Raw genomic sequence first — 19508 nt, 5'->3', positions numbered from 1 at the left:
CCTTCTGGAAGCATTCTCACACACGTTGGATCTTTTTGATCCATGAGACCCGGTGTCTCCCCCCCCCCCCAGTCTGTTTTTGCATCTGCAGAGTGTATTTGGAGAGAGGCCCCTACTTTGCAGGGCTCCTCACTCCGGCCTGTAAGGCACCCTGTAGCTATCAGCAATGGTCAGGGCCATTCAGGCTTTGTGGGGCTTGGAGCTGATGTGATTTGGGGGGCCCTCAAAGAAAGGATTACAGAATCACAAGAGGCCAGAAGAGCCCAGAGAGAGGGAGGGAGGGGCCTTGAAGCTTAAGCTCTGCGGAGTTGACTAAACATTCCATGATTAGCTCCTCTGATCCTCCCGCAGCCCTGCGGAGGGGCGTGGGGGGTGGGGTGGGTCTGCACTGTTCTCCCATTTCACAGATGGGAACACTGAAGGAAAAGTGGGTCTCACTGTTGTCACTCCAGAGGTGGGAAGAAGGGGTGATGAGGCCCCAACAGGTAGCAAATGGCAGAACTAGGAGGAGGGGAGCCCCCCTGGACTCTGCTGCTCCTCTGCCCGCAGGGCCGGCAGGACTGAAGTAAACAAGCCTGTTGTGCTCCTGGGACAATGGTTACTTTGTAATCCCACCTCACTGTTCTGCCCTCCTCCACCCTCAACACACCAGGAGCTCTGGAGACCCTACCCCTCGGTAACCCACTGCAAGAGGGGAAACTTCTGATTTCTTCTGCTTCCCACGGGGGCCTTGGGGGCCTGGCTCTGCCCCTGTTTCGGCCCAGGAGCCCCAAGAGCCCCAAAAGCCCCAAGAGCCCCAGGACAGGGAGAGCTGTGCCCACTTCTGGAGGCAGGGGAATGGGGGTGCAGTGGGTGGTGCTGCTGGAAGGATCCGGTGGGGGGGGGGGGAGTGGGGCAGGAAGACCCCAGACTTAGGATGCTGTTGATTCTGTTTCTACCAAAGTGTTAGCTCTACTTTTCACATTTGTGAAATGGGCTTAAAAATATCTAACTCCCGCTGTTGCCAGGGCCTGGGGGGAGGGGGAAATGGGGAGTTATTGCTTAATAAGTATAGAGTTTGTTTTACAAGATGGAAAGTTATGGAGATGGGTGGTGGTGATGGTTGCACATTCTGAATGTATTTAATACCACTGAACAGTACACTTACAAATGTTAAGATGGGAAATTTTATGTTACGTGTATTTTACCCCAGTTTAAAAAAATGAAAAAAACCAAAACAAAGCATAAGCCCAACGCTGCCAGCACAAAGAGCAGGAATATTTGAGCGCTGAATTCACGCTACTTAGCAAGTCATTTGGTCCTCTAGAACCTCGGTTTCCTCATCGGTAAAATGGGCATAAAAAAAGCACCGAGCCCTTAGGACTGCTCTGAGGACGAAGTGAGGCAATCCAGGTAAATATTCTGGATTATAGACCCAAATTCAGCCAGTGGCTTCATCCACAGACATTCCTGGGAGCCTCCTGTGTGCACGCCCGTGCTGGGAAACAGCGCACGCGACTGAACAAGCCTGCAGAGAGCAGGAGGCAGAGACAGTAAACAAGTCAACAGATCACATTAGTAGCGTTTCTGTTGCCGTTCGGACCTGGGTCCCGGACTCGGCGCGATGGGCGGGAGAGGCGGCCCCCGGGGGCGGGGCGGGCCGGGGCGGGGCCGGCGGTTTATAGGGTCGCGCGCGGCGCCCGCCGCGGACAATACGCCTGCCGGCTGGAGCACCCCGGACGCCGCCACCATCGCCCCCGCCGCCACCGACGCGAGGTGAGTCCGAGCCCTCCCGCCGCTGCCGTGACCCCAGCCCCGCTGCCCAGCGCCCCTCCGCCCAGCCCGAGCCCGGCAGGTGAGTGCCCAGCAGGCTGCCCTCGGTGCCGAGCGGCTGGAAGGTTGGGGACCCGTGCCCGGGTTTGTCCGTCCTGGGCAGCTGTCGGGTGTGTCATTGCGGGCGACATCTCGGGACTCCGGCTCTGAAACGGCCCCTCTCTGGCGGGGTCTCCAGGTCCCCACCCGCGATGGCGCCAGCCGCGGCCCCTGGGGGCCTCAGTCTCCGCGTCTGTGCAGTGGGGCGGCCCCTCTGCGCCCCATCCGAGGGGCCGGCCGCCCCATCGCCCCGCACCGCCCTCCTGCGCGGCCTCCGGGGGCCGGGCTCCCGCGTCCTTGGGGCCCGTGCGCGCCAGGCCGGAGCGCGGGACCGCCGCCCGGGGCCGCGACGGCGCAGCCCCCGTGTCCGCTGGAAAGGGAAGATGGCGTCGGGCCCCGGGCCCCGCCGGGGCCGGAGGCGCCCCGAGTGGCCGCGCACCTGCGAGGGCCGGAGAAAGGCTTTATTATGGGACGCGGGGGAAGTGGGAACAGAAACTGGCGCGCCGAGCGGGGCGCGGCCGCCGCCCGGCACCTGCCCCCGCCTGGCCAGGTGCGCCCGGGGGCGGCGCTGGGCCGGGCCCCCCTGGCCGGGGCGCGGAAGCCGGGCCGGCCGCGCGCTCGGCGCTGGAATGGCCGCGGGGCGCGTGCCAGCCGGTGACCGGGAGGCTCCCGCCGCCCGCCCCGCGGCCACAACAAGCCCAGGGGGCTCGCGGCTCCTTACGCTCTGTGCTCGTGGGTGCGAACCGCTTCGTAAACCGCTAATTGTTACTCTAATTTTCGTTAGAATGAGCCACCCCGGGGGGCGGGACGTTGTTGCTGCTGCTGCTGCTGTTGTAACATTTTTGGAGCACCTGCTGTGCGGGTCCCTTGATCCAGGGTTTCTCCATAAGCTTCGCTCCGGCTCCCCAGGAAGGGAGCGTTATCAGTTTGTCCTTCCCACCTTAGAAGGGGGACAGACGATTGAGCTCTGTGCTGGCCGCCTCATTTTACAGGTGGAGAAACTGAGGCCTAAGTTCCAGGAGGCAACGTAAGCGCTGTTGAGCTAAAAGCCCAGAGCCAGAGCTCTCCACGCAGCCCCTTTCCAGCTGTGTTGTTTTAGACGGGCTACTCCGCCTCCAGCCTCAGTCTGCTCATTCCGGAAAATGGGTCTGTGAGGTTTCCCCCCAGGTGTGGACACCACCACCCAAGTGTTGGTGGCTGTTACTGCCTTCCCTGGAGTTAAGACTTATCCTTATTTCTACTTATTTTGGGCATGCCTCTGGAAGAAGTTATTAGGAGCAGGACATTCTGGGTGTGTTTTGGTACTGTTTTGCACTTGTTCCTTAAAGGGTCTGTCTGAGGAGTTGCTGGGCCTGGATGCTGGTGTTAGCACCTGGCTGTTCTTCCCACCGTGTCATCCCTTCTCCACTCCGCCCCTCCTTCTCACTCTGGGATTTGGGGATTTCCCACCATCTTCTGAACCTCAAGGTCACAGGGCTGTCACCGGTTGATTTAGCTGTGGCTTCTCCAGTTTTACCACTTTAGGTTGTACAAGTTTATTTTTGCTTGTTTTTGGTTTAAAATATCTAACAGGTCTGGGGAGACCGGCTTCCAGGGTGTGGGCTCTCAGCCGTGCCTCAGGATGTCCTCAGGGCCAGGAGCATAGTTAATCAACCTAAGATGGCTGCCAGGTGATCGTTTTTTTGGTGGTACTATCTCAGCAGGGATATTTCTCCAGGCACTGGGGATACTGTGAGGCCCTCCATGGGATGGTGTGAGGCCTAAAACAAACGGAGGGATACCCTTACACAGTCCCTGTGGGTGTCACCCTCATCATCCTTCTTTGCTGTCTCAGCTCTATTGACGCCTCCTCTGAGAAGTCTTCCCTGACCACTCCATCTAAAGCTGCAGCCCTCCTTCTCCCACCAGTTCCTCTGTCCTAGGACCTTATTTTACTGTTTTCGGGACACTGAAGACAGTGTGAAAGGATCCATTTGTGTTCACTTGGTGGGACTTACACTAGCCTGCAGCTGCAGGTGAACAGGAGGACCAAATGTTACATTCATTGGAGTATCCCCAGTGCCTGTCACACCCTGGCTATGCTGGGAAGAAGCTGGATAGAGGATTGAAAGCATGTTAATTACTGAAAGTTTCAGGTGGTCAGTAGGTATAGAAGCCCTTGGACTCACTGAGCTGCAGAGAAACCCCAGAGCAATGTCGGCCCATTTTTTTCTCTCCTGAACGTCTCTCGAATAAATGGAAGGGGGGTAACTGGGGAAGGGCTCTGTCCACCAGAGAGTCTTGATGCCGACCTCGGAGGTGTTTTCCCCTCTCCCTGGAAAGCATCCTGTTTTTAGTGAACCTATTAAGTTCGTAGACAATTAATGGTTTCTTGCTTCCTCTGCTGGGGACGTAGTGGATCCCACGAGAGTCCGGCTGTTTTTCTCTCTGCCCAGAACAATTCTGAGAGGTTTCAAGGAAGTTCCTGGCACGCTCGGGTTTTGTTGTTGGCGGCCACCAGGAAGCCTGCAGTGGGTCTGGGGTGGACATGAGCGGCAGCTCTCTCGTCTCTTTGTCCTCCACTGGTTGGTTGGGGCCGGGCCCTGGGAGAAGTACAGAATGTAAGCAAATGAGTCCTGGGCCCGAGTTCCTCGTTGGCCTCGAGGCAGGCGGGAGAGAGGCCAGGCCGGGTGGTCAGGGCACAGGCGCTGGCTCAAGGAGGGCAGCTGGTTTTCCTAGTGTCAATATTAGGATGTGACAACACAAAACACTCGCTGGGCCTCTGCGGGCACTGCGTGGTAAACCTGTTTTTCTGGAGGTGGGAGAAGACATCAGTCCTCCAGACCCGGAGAAAGTGCAAGCTTTAGAGTAAAGAGAGAAGTGCCATCTGGCTATTTGCGGAGAGTCACTGTGATAAAGATATGTGAGATGGAGAGTTCTTGATTTTCTTTTTTTTCCTGAGAGATGACAGTTGTGTGTCTGGGTTGGAGCTCAGAAGAGGCTCTATCAAGGCGAGGTCAGAGAGACCTGCCGGATTTCCCATGCTCGATGACGCATCAGGAAAATCCCAGCTCTGACGTGAGGTGGTCAGTGTGGGTGTGCACCGCTCCTGAGCGCCAGCCTCACTGAATGATGGCTTCCCGTTAGTAAGCACTTACTGTATACCATGCATGCAGCGTCTGCTCTTTCTCACGACTGCCCTTCCTACTGGGCTCTCAAAAGGTGAGGGTGTGTCCAGTCCAGGGTCCCCCAGCCAGGAATTGCCAGTCCCTGTGAGCCCAGCCCCCTCCTTCTGTTTACAGTGTAATGTCTGGTTCCCCCTGGGCTGTCCCCATTCACTGGGTTCCTGCTCTGAGCTGGGGCAGACAGACAGGTAAACATTTAATGAGACCATAATGGGCTCAGTGCCCAGTCCAGGTCTGTTTACCCAAGGTGCGGGGACAATGCAGATGAGGAGCCATTGATTCTGTCCTGGTGAGGTGGGGAGGAGGTGGGTTCTGGGCCAGCCTGAAGGGAGAAGCAGGTCCCCGCACCAGCCTGGGGGAGACAGAGGGCAGGTGTAAAGAAAGTCGGGGTGAGAGGGGGCTCAGTGGGACTTCGTCCCATGGAGGAAATGGGACACACCAGAGGGGGTGTCAAGATCCAGTGAGTGATTGAGACCCCTCAGACAGCACAGAAGGGAGACCCAAAACTGTCTGGAAGGAAGGAGACCCGAGGGCTGCGTCTGTCTCTCTGGGCCCAGCAGGTCACAGTCCTTCACTTATTTTAAATACTTCTCAAGAACTTCTTTCTTTCTTTTTTATTTGGTGAGGAAGATTGGCCCTGAGCTAACGTCTGTGCCCATCTTCCTCTGCTTTGGTTGTGGGACGCCACCACAGCACGGCCTGAGGAGCTGTGTGTAGGTCTGCGTCCAGGATCCAAACCCACGAACCCGGGCAGCCAAAGCAGATTGGCAAACTTAACCACTGCGCCACCAGGCTGGCCCGTGAACTTATTTTAAATACATACTTTGTAGGGCTGGCCCCCATGGCTTAGTGGTTAAGTGCTCGCGCTTCGCTACCGGCGGCCTGAGTTCGGATCCCGGGCGCGCACCGCTGCACCGCTTCTCTGGCCATGCTGAGACCGCGTCCCACATACAGCGACTAGAAGGATGTGCAACTATGATATACAACTATCTACTGGGGCTTTGGGGAAAAAAAGGAGGAGGATTGGCAAAAGATGTTAGCTCAGAGCTGGTCTTCCTCAGCAAACAGAGGAGGATTAGCACGAATGTTAGCTCAGGGCTGATCTTCCTCACAAAAAAAATAAATAAATAAGTAAGTAAGTAAATAGATACATACATACTTCTTAAACTTAAAAACTGTCGACCGAGATGGTGTCTTGGCACCTTGTCCTTTCTAAAGATAATGGGAAAGCACAGGGGCCCTCTGGGTCCCCTTTTGGGTGTCAGCGAGGACTTTGGTGATGGATCCCTTATGATTCTCAGGATGTACCCTTCTGGGTTTTCCTTGTCTTGTGTCCCTACCTGTTTTCTGTTCGTGTCCTTGAACTGTGTAGTAGAACAGAGTGCCATAGACTGGGCGGCTCAAAGCCGCAGAAATTTATTGCTCACAGTTCTGGGTGCCGGAAGTCCAATTTCAGGGTGCCACAGGTTTCCTGCATCCTCATATGGAGGACGGGGCGTGGAGGACTGGGCAGGGAGGACGGGGCATGGAGGATGATGGAGTGTGGAGGACGGGGCAGGGAACTCTCCTGGGCCTCTGTTAGAAAAGCACTAATCCTGTTAGCGGAGCCTGAGGATCTAACTGCCTCCCACAGGCCCCGCCGCCTGACACCCTCACCTCAGACGATAGGTTTTCAACATATGAATTTAGGGGGACACAGACATTCAGACCGCAGCAAACTGGTTTAAAGCCAATTTCAAAGTCAGTCGTCAAGAGAATTCTTCATTTGTTTTACTCCCTTTACAGTCTGGAATATTTTTATAGATACTTGAGCAAGAAAGGACATAAAAGAAAATCTCCCCAATGCTGGTTTTACAAATGGGGAATTAGGGGTCCAGAGGGGCTGAGGAATTGGTCAAAAGTCACACTGCCAAGCTGGACCGGAACCCAGGCGTGCCACTGGCGGAATGCCTGGCACAGCGCTTCCATTCATACATAATGTCTGTAGCCATTGAGACGGAAACATTTGCATAAATGACGTCACAGGGGCTCCTCATCTGGCTCCTGTCTGCCACTCCACTGCTGACCATGACTTCTTTCCGTGTCCCTACACAGAGACCCACCCCCTTCCATTTTTGTGGGGGCCAGCCTGCGGGAGTGTGGATTTGGGCAGGGAGAGGGTGCACTGGTTTTGCATTGTTCTTTCTGATCACGTTTCCGGGCATCCTGAGGCAGGCCAGGGGGAGGCCTCCGGACCTGGAGCTGAATCAGGCCTGAGCAGTTCCTGCCAAACTGTGACCTAAACGGTGGTGGCCAAGAAAGTGTGTCCCTGGAGTGGGAGGCCCAGATGACTGTAGCTCCTCCCCTCGGGTGTGTGACAAGCCCCTCACTGTTCTAAACCTCAGGTTCCTCATCTGTAAATAGGGGAGAGTGTTCCTCCCTCCCGTAGGGTACTCCAGTGACATGCCTGATGCATACACGCACATCTGTATTTTACATGCATTTGCATGCCAGCCTCTCCACTCCTGTGCTCAGAGGGCGTGATGTGTACACGGATCATGACTGATCATCGAGCCCTTAACGTGTCCTACACGCAGGGCCCCAGCATGGTCCATCCACTGTTGAATTCAGTGAAACTATTTGGCATTTCCAGTCTCAGAACAAGACTTTTTTGTAATTGTCAAGGCTGCCTTCCTGATTTTTTTCCACGTCTGTCAACCTGTATCACTAGGTGGGTGTGTTTTTAGAGTCCGGAGGTGGCTAGCATGATGGTATGGTGAAGAGGCTCTGAATTTCCGTTCTCAACCCTCCCAGGTCCCCCATCTGTGAAGTGGGGCAAACAGCCCCCTCCTTCTGAGGGAGGGAGGGACTCAGTGGATGCAAATAGAAAGGATGTGGGGTCACCAAGAGCATTAAGCAGTGGGTGGAGAGGGCGGCCCTTGCCTGAGGCCACAGCCGCTGGAAGCCCAGCCAAGACTGGACTTCTTGCCCTGGCCCACCCCACGCCAGTGGGTGGCCCTGCTGGCACCTGGGTTGGCAGTGGGTCAGGCCGGCACCTGTGCCGGGGTTCCAGGTGGAGGGCCACAGTGCAGGTGCAGTCCCAGGGCGAGTGGCCCTGACTCCAGGGGTCCATTCCAAGCTGCCGCTTCCAGAATTACTGAACAACTCCCGCCCTCTCCCACGGGTGAATTTCCAACTTTCTTTTTGCTCGAAATACCTTTCTCCTCACTTTTCTCTGCCTTTCCCTCCTTCTCTCCCTCCCTGTCTATTTCCCCCCCGGTTATTTCTCCATCACTTAAGGGTAGTGAACCATGCCCACCCCCAGCAAGCTGTTTCCAGCAAGCTGTTCTGGGCGTCTGCAGGTCCATAGTGGCAGAGGCTGGAGTCTGGACTTCCCCACCTGGTGGGGAGGGAGTGGGAGGAGGTGGGGGGGGGGGCTTGGGGCTGGGAGGGGCTGGGGCTTGATTCCTGAAATAGACCTTTAAGATGAACATCTCCTTTCCGGACACATTCAAGCTAGAAACCTGAAACAATTATTTTTTGTATCAGTGATGCCAGCACATACGTGGTAATAAAAGTTCAAGAGCACAAAAGCGTATATAGTAAAACTTTGTGTCCCTCCCACCTCCGTCCCGGAGACACCCCCTTCCCCTCTTGCTCCTTCAGGAGACCATCTCTGCAGATAGAAGTGTTTGTCTGTTTATGCCCTTTATTTTCACACGTTTGGCAGCACAGTTACAGACTGTTCCTCCCTCTGTGTTCACGTAGCCATGTGCCTTCAAGATCTGGGCACAGCAGCAGCTACAGATCCGTTGCTTATCTTTTTCAGGACTGCCAGGTACACGCAGGGGTGTATGTAGGATACATTCTAGAAGTCAAAGGTTATGTGCGTTGGTGACTGGTAGATACTGATCGTCAAACTGACGCCCAGAAAAGCAGGGACTAGGTGGTTCGCGGCGAGGGTGAGTGGACGCGGCTACTGCCCGGCATCCAGCTGTCTCCCACTCCTCTCTGGTCTGTTGATTGGTTAACCAGCTGTGGAGCCCCTGCTAGGTAGCAGCAAAAGGGCAACAGTTGTATCTTTTAATCTTAGCAGCCCTGGAGGTTGTGCTGTTTCCATGTAGGAGAGCCCTCTCTGAGCTAGGCTAAGAGGTTAGGTGCCTGGTCCTGGTCACACAGCAGTGGCAGAGCTGGGACCGGAACCTAGGTCTGTCCTGCAGGGTTAGAGCTTGTGTGTGCGCCCGATGCTTTGAGCACTGGGCGCTCTATAAACCAGGGCATCACCCCTCTTATGGGCGGGGGCAGGGCTGGTGACCAGGAGAGATATGGGTGGGAAGCCCCAGAAAAGACTGGGGACCAGGGTTTCTCAGCTGGGTCTGCCCTGCAGCCACTGGCCTGGCCCCCAGGACTCCAGTGACCAGCTGGCTTTGATGGGGTCCCAAAGGTGTCATAACCTATTCCTGCTTTGCTGCAAGGCATGCAGGGGCATGTGGCAAGGCTGGGAGCAGGGAGGGGAGCAGGCAGGGGTGGGCCTGCGGAGACTGAGGGTCCACCCTCCAAGAAGGGGGCTAGCTGTTCCATCCATTGTGTGTGGGAGAGGCACATCCTACGAACCTGGCCCGTTGGAAGGAGCATCGTCTTTCTCAACGGAGCCGGCAGCCTATCTGGTCCCTCCATCCTCTGCACCTTGGTTTGCCCATCTGTGAAAGAAAAACTGTCTGAGTCCTGCCTTGGTCTGAGGGTCCCCCACCAGGAGGTTGACCCCGCTCCCCATGTTCCTACAGCCTTGGCCGTGCTGTCTTGCACCTATGATGTGCTGCACTGGACAGATCTCTCTTCCTTCAGGCTGTCGATGCAGCCGTGAGAGGGAGGTGATGTTTCCCCATTTCCGAGATGAAGCGGAGCGAGGCTCAGCCAGGAGCTGAGTGGTCACACGGCTGAGGGCAGAGCTGTTCCCCAAAAGCAGGCTGGCCAGGCCAGAGGCCGCCCTCCCTCTCTTCCAAGCCCTGCAGGCGTCCTCAGGGCAGTGGGGGCGGCGCTGTCTTCTGCACAGAGGTGAGATTTGCATCAGGGCCTCTGTGGGTAACACAGGGTTCCTGCCTAGTTTTTCCACCGAGTGTGTGGGAGGGTAAGTGTGTGGGCTGCAGGCCGGGTGGGGACGCATTGCTAGGTGTGCCTTCCTTTCGCCAGAGAAGGGTTTTAAGCTACTGGTTTGCAAATCTGCTGGAAAAAATAGATGTTAAAACCAGTGTGGGCTCCTGGATCTGCAGCTGCAGCGACCTCAGAACTTGGCTTCTGCTCTGCGCTGTGTGCCGGGATCCAGAGATGGTGCCTTCTGTTCTGTCGCCCGCTTACATTAACACAGATCCTGTCACTTTGTCCTCACAACAGCCCTGTGAACTAGGTGTTAGCAGTATCCTCGTTTAGAGGTGAGGAAACTTGAGGAGCCGAGGGGTTAACTTACCGGAGGACACCCCGCAGCCTGCCTCCAGAGCCCATGCTCTAAGCCACAGACGGAGAAGCAGCGTCTGCAGGTGTGGTTGGAGAGAGAAGGAAGCAGAGACTGGCTGCAGGGGCCCCCAGCCTGACCCTGAGGATCTGGGGAGGTGACACTCGAGTTTTTCAGGGACAAAGGAGACAGGATGGCCAGCTAGCGGGCACTGCCCATGCAAAGGCTTGGAGGCTTGACATTTCGGGGCACCGTCACAGAAGTGCATGTTCTTTAGTGTGGCAGGAACAGATCCAAGATTAGGGTGGCAAGGCTGAGGCCGGTGAGGCGGCCAGAGGGAGAAGAGGACCCTGATAGCCATGTAGCTCGACTCCCGAGGGACAGGGTCAGATCTGAGGCTGCTGCCTGGAGATCAGATTGGAGAGAGCCCGGCTGAGGACTGGAGACAGCAGGGCAGCTGGAGCGGGGCCAGACAGGAGGTGACCAGCGCGGGGCCTGCACGGGGTGGTGGTGCTGCTGGGAGTGACCGGCGCCGGGAGGCTGCTGCAGGGACACCGCCCCCAGCTCCCTGGCCACGCTGAGTTCTCCCACCCAGATCTAGAGCCAAGGCCAGCCAGGCCTGGCTGGTGAGCATTGAATGAGAACCCATATTCAGGGCTTGAATCAGTGTCTGACCATATTAGATGCTCAACCAGCAGGCAGGATTGTAACAGGCAGTTAATGCTAGTTCTTGCCCGGAAACGGAACCCGTGAGTGTGGGAGCGTTATCCCCATGTAACATAAGGCAACGGTGCCTCGACCAAGAGCGCGCTGCAGGTGAGTGGTTGGATTGGGGTGTTAACCCAAGATTCCCCCACTCATCTGGCATGTCGGTGCTATAAACCCGGCTCAGATGAGCAACCACGAACCTGGAGTCGGAGGAGAGTCTGGTGTCTGTCCTGGGCTGGGCGGCTCAGACAGGGAGGTCCAGTGGGGGCTGGGGACCCATAGGAAGTCGCAGACGTGGGCCTTGCCCCCAAATACTTGAATCTTTTGGGGGAGGCACCACGCTACCGCCCACCTACCCCTGAAGCTGGTCAGACTCAGGCCTCAACGCCAGACCTATCCTTGGTCAGGCACCTGCCCCTGTAGGACTCAGGGGCCTCTCATCCCATTTGGTGCCCAAGGATTCTGGGAATGTCTGCTGGGGGCCGAGGGATGTTGGGGCAGTGGTGATGCTTAGAGGCTGCCTGCCCGTGAAAGTTCTCTTGTGGCCCCCTGCCTGCAGAGGGGAGCAGGGGTTTCCACGGGAGCACACAGCAGCCTCTGGGAAGAGAACGGCCCTCTGTGGAGGGAGTTGGGGGGTGAAGGGGAAGGGGGAACAGTGAGGCAGATGCAAATGATGGCTGGGGCTGCTTTCCCTGGGAAATGGCCATTTGCATAGACGCCGAGCCCCTGGGGCCTGGAGCCTGGGGCAGCCCGAGCTCCTGGGCACAGTTCCTTAACCGCCACCCCGACACGAGCTCAGGTGTGCATGCGCACACACTTGCACTGCTTACAACCTATGCAGTGTTGAAGCATCGCACCCATGCAAGTTGTCTTCATGTATCTGGGTCTTTTATGTCCTTTAATGGAGTTTTACATTTTTCTCCATGAAGATTTTAAGGGTCCTTTATTAGATTCATTCCTAACCAAAAACCTTATATTTCTGTGAAGACGTATTTGTTTTCTACTATATTTTATGGTTGCCTTGTAGGAACGCTGTTGATTTTTGTATATTGACCTCGTATCTGGCAGCCTTGAAATGCCTGGTAGTTCTTTTTGTTTGTTTTTGTTTATTTATTTATTTTTTTCCCCCAGAGCCCCAGTAGATAGTCATATGTAGATAGCTATGTATGTCACAGCTGCACATCCTTCTAGTTGCTGTATGTGGGACGCGGCCTCAGCATGGCTGGAGAAGCGGTGCGTTGGTGCGCGCCCAGGATCCGAACCCGGGCCGCCAGCAGCGGAGCGCGCGCACTTCACCACCAAGCCATGGGGCCGGCCCATGCCTGGTAGTTCTAAGAGGCGATTCTCTTGGCTTTCTATGTCGATGTTGACATCTGCTGAAATCTTCCCTCTCCTGTCTTTTATTGAAATGATCAGGTTTTTCCCTGCTGGCTTGAGTGTTATCCATCTCTTATTCATTCAGAAGCTTCCTCTGACTTGCTAAGACTTGTTTACATATTTCTCCATTTGAGTTTAACTCGAGTCAGTTGACATTGTCTTCCCTTTTGTGCTAGTCCGGGCACCCCCATCTCCCCCTGATGTTCTCCTTTCTCTGTTAAAACAAGCAAAATTGAGAAATTCAGACTCTGCTGCTGGAACGTGGTGTCAGTGCCGAAAGGGGCTGCACGGCTCCGGGTCAGGGCCCCGGGAACGGGGTTTGCCTCTTTCAACAAACCCCGATAAAAAGGCCAATGGGTGAAAGTCAACTCTGGCTGCAAAAGTGGCTTCAAACCACACTAGTTTCGTCATTTACTTTTTTCTAAAGTCTTGTTGAACAGCTTTGCGTCGCAGATGGATCTAGATTCACTGCATAGCTTTTAACTGCTCCCATCCCCTGGAACACATGCGTGACGGTGTGTGCACCCGGACGGTTCCTTTGCTGGGTATTTAGGTTGCTAACAGCATTTTAGGGCTCTGAGTAATGCCACCGTGACCCCCTGTGTACGTGTACCGGCCTTGTGGTTTGGGCGAGTCGCTGGGTCTCTGTCCTTTGTGCTTTTAACACTTTGCCTGCAGGTGCCCTCAGCAGGAGGCAGCACCCCCCTCGGGGGCCGGTGCCCACCCTCCCCTCCCCCTCCCCCCTCCAGGTCTGACCCGACAGCTCCTGTCAGCCCGCGGGGGAGGTGCTGTCCTGACAGGTGCAGGTGGCATGTGTCAGCCGCGGGCCCTCGGTGGCTGTTGTGGCTGTGTTTACACGGCCGTTCCTCTGGCCCTGGCTCTGCTGGAGCTGCTGTCCATGCCGGGCTTCCGTCTGGAACAGACGTAAAACTCGCTGTTTCTCTCTTAGGAAACTGAAACAGCCATCTCTCTCTGAGACAAATTCTGGGCATTTATTCTCTAGAACAATGCCGTCCTTATGTGGTTTCCTTTCTCAGAGGCCAGCGTGCCCCAGACCCTCACACACCTGTCTGCGCCCTCAATGATGTCACGGCGCATCCATCTCTCTGCATTGGTGAGGATAACTGGTCCAGACTTGCCCCAAGGCACCTGGAGGATGCAGAATTTACCTCTGTGTCCCCATGAGCCCCTGCCCTGTCCTCGCGTTGCCCACTGTCACCCTTTAATGCTGAAAGCAAGTGGTGAGCGCGCTTTTGTCTAGCCCGTGTGCATCCTGCCTGCAGTGGGTCCTCTTCACGGATGAACGTCGGTCCACCCTGGCCTGGGGAGAGGGGAGACTAGGGGCTCTGTCACTTCTTGGTTCAGTGCAGGAAAATGTGGGGAATTAGAATTTTTTTTTTTTTTTGGTGAGGAATGTTAGCCCTGGGCTAACGTCTGTGCCCATCTTCCTCTACTTTATATGTGGGATGCCGCCACAGCATGGCTTGATAAGTGGTGTGTAAGGTCCACGCCCAGGAGCCAAACCTGTGAACCCTGGGCTACTGAAGTGGAGCGCTATGCCACTGGGCCGGCCCCGGAATTAGAAATTTTTAAAAACCCAGGACATCATGGTAAGAAAATAATGGGTTGAAGTGCAAAGGTCATAAGGGTCGGTGTCTGCTCCTCAGTTCCAGGCTCTGCTCAGAGTACTTGAAGGAGATTCCTTTCCTTCATCCTCAACAGCCAAGTGGGGGCTACTGACACCTGACAGATGAGGAGATTGCGGCATCACACAGCTGCTAAGCTGCAGAGCTGGGGTTCGAACTCAGGCCCTTTGGTTCCAGAGCCACGTTCTTCATCATTGTATTCTGGACCTCAGGCTGTTTGGTACAGTGTGGGGCGAATTATGGTGAACAAGGTCGTAGAATCCCACCCAGCTATCACAAGTGATGATGTAAACATTTATTGATGTGGAAATTCGCAATTGTAATCGTTAGGAAGACCTGGATGGTGATTTTAATAAATTGAGTCTTATTTTTCTTACACAGTTAGGCAGGTAGTGGCTTGTATTTTTTTCAGTTGTTTGACAATGCCAACAGAGAGCCAAGCTCTCCACCTCTCTGCTCTATATTCTTAGCATGTTGGTTATCCTTGTGCTAAACACCTCGGTGTCATAAAATGGCTGCTGCAGCTCCAGCCTTCACTCCTGTGTTGAAAGCAGCAAGAAGGGAGAAGAGCTGCCCAGGCTGTATCTGCTCCCTTTCAACCCCCACATCAGACTTCTGAGACTTCATTGACCAGGGCTGGGTTACATGCCCACCACTAGCTGCAAGGCATGCTGGGAAAGTGGGGAACAGGAGGGTCATGATTGGCATAGATGAACAAGGATTCGGGGCCACCCCAAAGAAAATTAGTTCTATTAGCAAGGAGCCCCAGGGGGAGTGGAGAGGTAAATAACAGCCTTACCAAGACAGTCAAGTGAAGAAAAGAAATTATAAAACACTGTGTAAGGAGTGATCCGATTTTTGAAAACGCGTGTGTGATGTGCACATGTGTTTAGGAAAAAAGGCTGGAGGATTAGCAGTGGTTCCTCTGGGAATTGGGATTGTGGATGACTTTTCCTCATTTGGCTTATTTGCTTTTTCTGCTCAAGGGCGAAAGCAGACATCGAAAACAGGCGTCTTCTGCTAGGCAATACCAAGGAATTTGCTCTCTTGGTGGAGCCCGGCCTTAGTCCACTATTTTGACACCAGACACCTGGGCTTTTAGTTTGGTTACTGGCCTCTTAAGGGTCAGTATTAGAGCCTTTCTTATATTTATGCCCTAGGCAAGGGCCCTTCTGAATCATCTCTATATCTTGGACATAGAGATGTATGACAGAGAACAGAGAGGCACAGTGACTTGCCCAGAGGTGCACAGCCAGCATGGGGCAGGATTCATGCCTGGGGGACCTGGGATGGGGAGGCTGATAATGGCGTTGGCAGAGAAAGAGTGGGCCGGGGTAGAGGTGAGGTGACGAACGGGTAAAATTGCATAGTTCTGGGTATCTAGTCGCTCTGTGTCTCTTTCCCCCAGAGAAGAAATGTCTCAAGCAGGACCCTTCTCCAGGGACCTCTTTCTAGACACCTTCCTGCATGAGCATGGCCCGGAAGCGCTGGAGGTTCCTGGCATGACCGATCTCACGGGGTCCTCCCCTGACAGGTAGGTCCCAACAGCCCTCGAGGGCCCCACCACCCCCATTCCTGATCCGTGGCCTTTGCGAGGTGGTTAGGAGAGCAGGCCTTCTGGGTCCCCAGGCAGGGCTCTGGAGCAGAAGTTCCCCAGGTGTGGTCATGGGGTCAGGTGCCCTGGGCAGGGCAGCTCTGCTGTGACACCAGCTCACAGAGGGACCCCTCGGAGCATCCAGCGTATTCACAGTCCAAGATGGACCCTGGGCACTGGCCGTCAAAATGGCTCAAGCTTGTGGCCTTAGGACAGGGTGCCTCCTGGCCCTCGTGACCACGGTCACCTCATCAAGGCTTCTGTAGATGGATCCAATTTTAGAAAACCAGAAGTAGCCTGAGGAGGCCACTTGAGACGCAGCTCCTGGCCCTGGCTGTCAGGGCAGTGAGGAGGGGTCTCCCCGGGATCAGCTCCAGGGTTCTGGATGCTTCCCTCCTGCTTTAGGCCTCAGAATTGTTTTAGTCATTAGGTCTCGGACTTGGGGCTTGGGGTTGGTTGAGATTTTAGGGCTGGAGGGACCCCAAGATCTGCCTCCTCCCCCATCCCTGCTCCATTTGTAGGTGACAACAGGGGACGTTCATCGTGGGGCAGTGTTTTCCTGAGGTCCCACAGGTTATCAGGATAAAGATGGGACCCCAGCCCACCACCCTGATTGCCAGCCAGCCCTTCCCAGCCTCGCATCTTGCCCCTCAGTGCCCCTGGAGTAGAGAGAGCACAGGCCCTGGGGAGACTGGGCAGGTGGCCGGGGCCAGGCTGGGAGGGGCTCAAAGTCCTTGGCCCCTGGGAGGCCTGTCTGCCTGGGAATTTCCAGCCGAGCTGCCAAGTCACCGAGATGGAATGTGTGGGCAAACCCCTTGCCAGCAGGCAGGGCTGAAGCTGGCCCAGATGCCAGGAGGGGAGGGAGAGTGTTAGACTGAGGCTGGGGGACAGTGTGTGAGCCTCCATGTCCACCCAGGATTCCATTCAGTGCAAGTGGGGGGCCCAGACCCAGGCCGGTTAGCCCCTCCTTTCTGAAAGGGGTGATGACAACAGAGGTGGTTTCAGGATCGGGGACCACCCTTGCCAGCAAGCCCACCAAGCCGCCCAGGTGGTGTGTGGCCTTTCCCAGGATTCTCCAGGACTATCAGTTACCCTTGGAGGGGGTGGGGCTGCAGAGGGAGGCTTGGAGGACGTGCTGTGCACACAGGCGCTAAATGTCTGCCTGCCCTCCACCCTGGTGGGGGCTCAGACCGAACACAGAAGGCCCCTGCTTCCCTCAAGAGGGGCTGGCACAGGCTCCACCTGGGCAGCCTCCTCCCTGGCATCTGGGGCCCGCCCTTCAGGGAGTCCACCTGGGGACAGGACCTCGCTGGCTTTTTCTGAAGCAGAGTGGGAGCCAGTGGAGGGGCGTGCAAAGGGTCCCTGCCCCTCGCCTCGCTCTTCACCGACTGTCGCCCCCACGAGCCTGTGGTCCGATTGGCTGGGTGCGTCTGGGTGTGTAGGGCCACACCCTCATTCCCTGTGCCCTTTCCGCAGTGACAACCCCGACTACGTGGCCATGCGGCTGGCCTTCATCGGGGACGAGATGGAAGTGAGATGGACGCTGCCCCACATCGCCGAGCTGCCCGGGGTGGCCATGTACAGGTGACCAGCCCTCGCCCAGCCCAGGGCTTCCACAGCACGGGCTGGCCCCAGGAGGCCCTGGGAGGAAACAGCTCGCCTCCCAGGCAGCCCTGAAACTTCACCTTAGCTCCCCCCCAGGAGTCCCCAGCTCCTGGAGCTGGCCTGCTGCCACCCCGTTCTTTCTGGCCTGGGCGATAGACACGGAGAACCCAAGCCCTTTTCTCTCCTTCGCTCAGCAAGCCAAGACAGTACCCTTCCAGAAGGGTCTTGACCTTAAATGACGGGAGATGCTGAGTAAGCCCAGAGGGAGCTGTGTGTCCTTGGCAGAGTCCCCTGCACAGAGGCCTCTCTCCTGATGACACGCAGCTTCCACGATCTGCCAGCATCCTTACAGGTTCTCAGAACCTCGCAGAATTGCTCAAGGTGGGGACATAGAAACCTCACTCTTCGAGGCCAGGACAAAGGTTGACGGGGTCTCTTGGTCCCCAGGGAGGCAGCCTTCCTTTGGGGAGCCTGGCCGCTGCTCTGGGGTGAGGACCTGCCTCTTTGGGCCTATGGGCAGTGGGGCGTTTTCCACACGGCCAGCTCTAGGACACAAGGGCACACCCCCAGTGGGCTGGCAGGCAGGTGGGGAAGGAAACAGGAAATCAGATGAATTTGGGACCAGAAATGGCCGTGGAGAGAGGCGCTTATGAGTGGAGCCACCCAGGGAAGGGGGATAGGGTGACGGTGGGTGGGAGGGGCCAGGCCCTCTTCTGGCATAGCTGTCACCTAAATAAAGGTCATCTCTGCCCCTCTTCCTGTAGTAATGGCCCTGTTCCCCCTCCCATTTGTCTTACAGCCTGGCTTTCACCTACAACCAGACAGGCCTGAGGGGTGTTCTTAGAAGTTTTGTGGATGGTCTCACTAACCTCAGGGAGAATATAAGGTTCTGGAGCTTACTGACCCGCAGGGACAGGGTAAGCCTGAGATTTCATGACATTGACTTCCCTTCCTGCTTGTGGTGACAGTCTGGAGCTGTGGAGCAACTGCTTCATAGGGCACAGCCTCTCTGGTTGCCGCAGTCCCCAACACTCCCTATTGTCTTCTTTTGCCTGCTTCACCCATTCCTACTTCTGCCTGGTCCCCAGGCCTTTGGGTTTGAGACTCCTGGCTTACTGAGATTGGATGCACAAATCCTTGAGTGCGTTTGCTTCCACACCTGTGCCACGCTTCTGCCTCTACCAGGAATGCCCTCACCTGGCGGACATGGATGGTTATCTGCCCAGGGCAGACGGCTCTTCTCCTGAGGAGCTTTGCTGAGCACTCCCGATCTTCTCCATCAGCGCAGCTGATGGTCCCTCACACCTCTCCGTCCTGTCATACCAGCTCCCAGCAGATGGGCCGGCCTCCCCTCCTCTGCGTGTCCCCAGGGCCACTTTGCTCTCCTGCCCCTCCTGCGCTCACCGTTCCGGGCACCTTGTCGCAGACGCCTCCAGTTCTGCATCCCCTTCCTCACCAGACTCCTCTTCGCTGCTCCCCTCGCCCACTTGTGGCTCCTCCCTGTGTCCATGGAGCAGCGGGCCCAGGAGGTGAGCTGTGGGACCAGCGAGCCTCTTCCAGGCTGGCGGTCCTCACTCCTCCCCGCCTTCCTCCCACAGGTGTCCCCCGGCCGGGGACGTGGGCTGGCGCTGCCCATGCTGCTGCTGCTGCTGCTGCTGCTGCTGCTGGGCTGGGGGCGCCACCTCCTCCAGTGACGCCGCTGCCGGCCAGTGCGGGGCGGGGCCGGTCCCCTCCCCTCGACCACCACCCTGGAGGTGGCCTTGTTGGTTTTGTTGTCTTTTTAACTGTTTTCTGATGATCCTTTTTTTATATTTAAACTCTGAGTGCTGGGACACTTACCGAGGTTTCATACTAGTTTTTTCTCGTTTTTTGTAAGAGAAATGAATTCATTGTACCTCTGGGGTGGTTACTGGTTAACTGCCCGGCCGAGGCCTGGCTGGGCCTGCTCTCCTGGCCCCAGCCCACCCTGCAGCGGCCTGTCCCAGGAGCTTCCTCTCTTGGTGGGTCGTGTGCAGGGCCAGGGGTAGTGCTGGTCACACCCCCGTGTTGGTGACGCCCATGGCAAAGAGGAAATCTGCTGGAATAGATTTCTGAGGGGTGGGGAGAGCTCAATAAAATGTTGGTTTCCAGCCCGT

The 19508-nt window shown here is 56.2% G+C and overlaps 1 protein-coding gene across 2 annotated transcripts; it reads left to right on the top strand.

Annotated features, from left to right (window-relative positions):
- Nucleotides 1-1705: 1705 nt before the first annotated feature.
- On the top strand, nt 1706-19502 carry BIK (BCL2 interacting killer). Of its 2 annotated transcripts, none has more exons than XM_014793345.2 (5): nt 1706-1755; nt 15583-15708; nt 17245-17352; nt 18173-18290; nt 18972-19502. In XM_014793345.2, the coding sequence occupies exons 2-5, from the start codon at nt 15590-15592 to the stop codon at nt 19065-19067; spliced, it is 441 nt and encodes a 146-aa protein (XP_014648831.2). In that variant the 5' UTR covers nt 1706-1755; nt 15583-15589; the 3' UTR covers nt 19068-19502. The 2 variants fall into 2 exon arrangements, with proteins under 2 accessions (XP_014648831.2, XP_087304913.1); XM_087448787.1 differs by lacking the exon at nt 1706-1755 and adding an exon at nt 1762-1834.
- Nucleotides 19503-19508: the final 6 nt, after the last annotated feature.

This window comes from Ceratotherium simum, chromosome 25 (genome assembly GCF_057802395.1).
Source record: "Ceratotherium simum simum isolate JZ-2026a chromosome 25, ASM5780239v1, whole genome shotgun sequence".
NCBI classification, from domain to species: Eukaryota; Metazoa; Chordata; class Mammalia; order Perissodactyla; family Rhinocerotidae; genus Ceratotherium; species Ceratotherium simum.
Note: the sequence above shows the minus strand (reverse complement) of the source record. Positions and strands in the feature narration are given on the sequence as shown.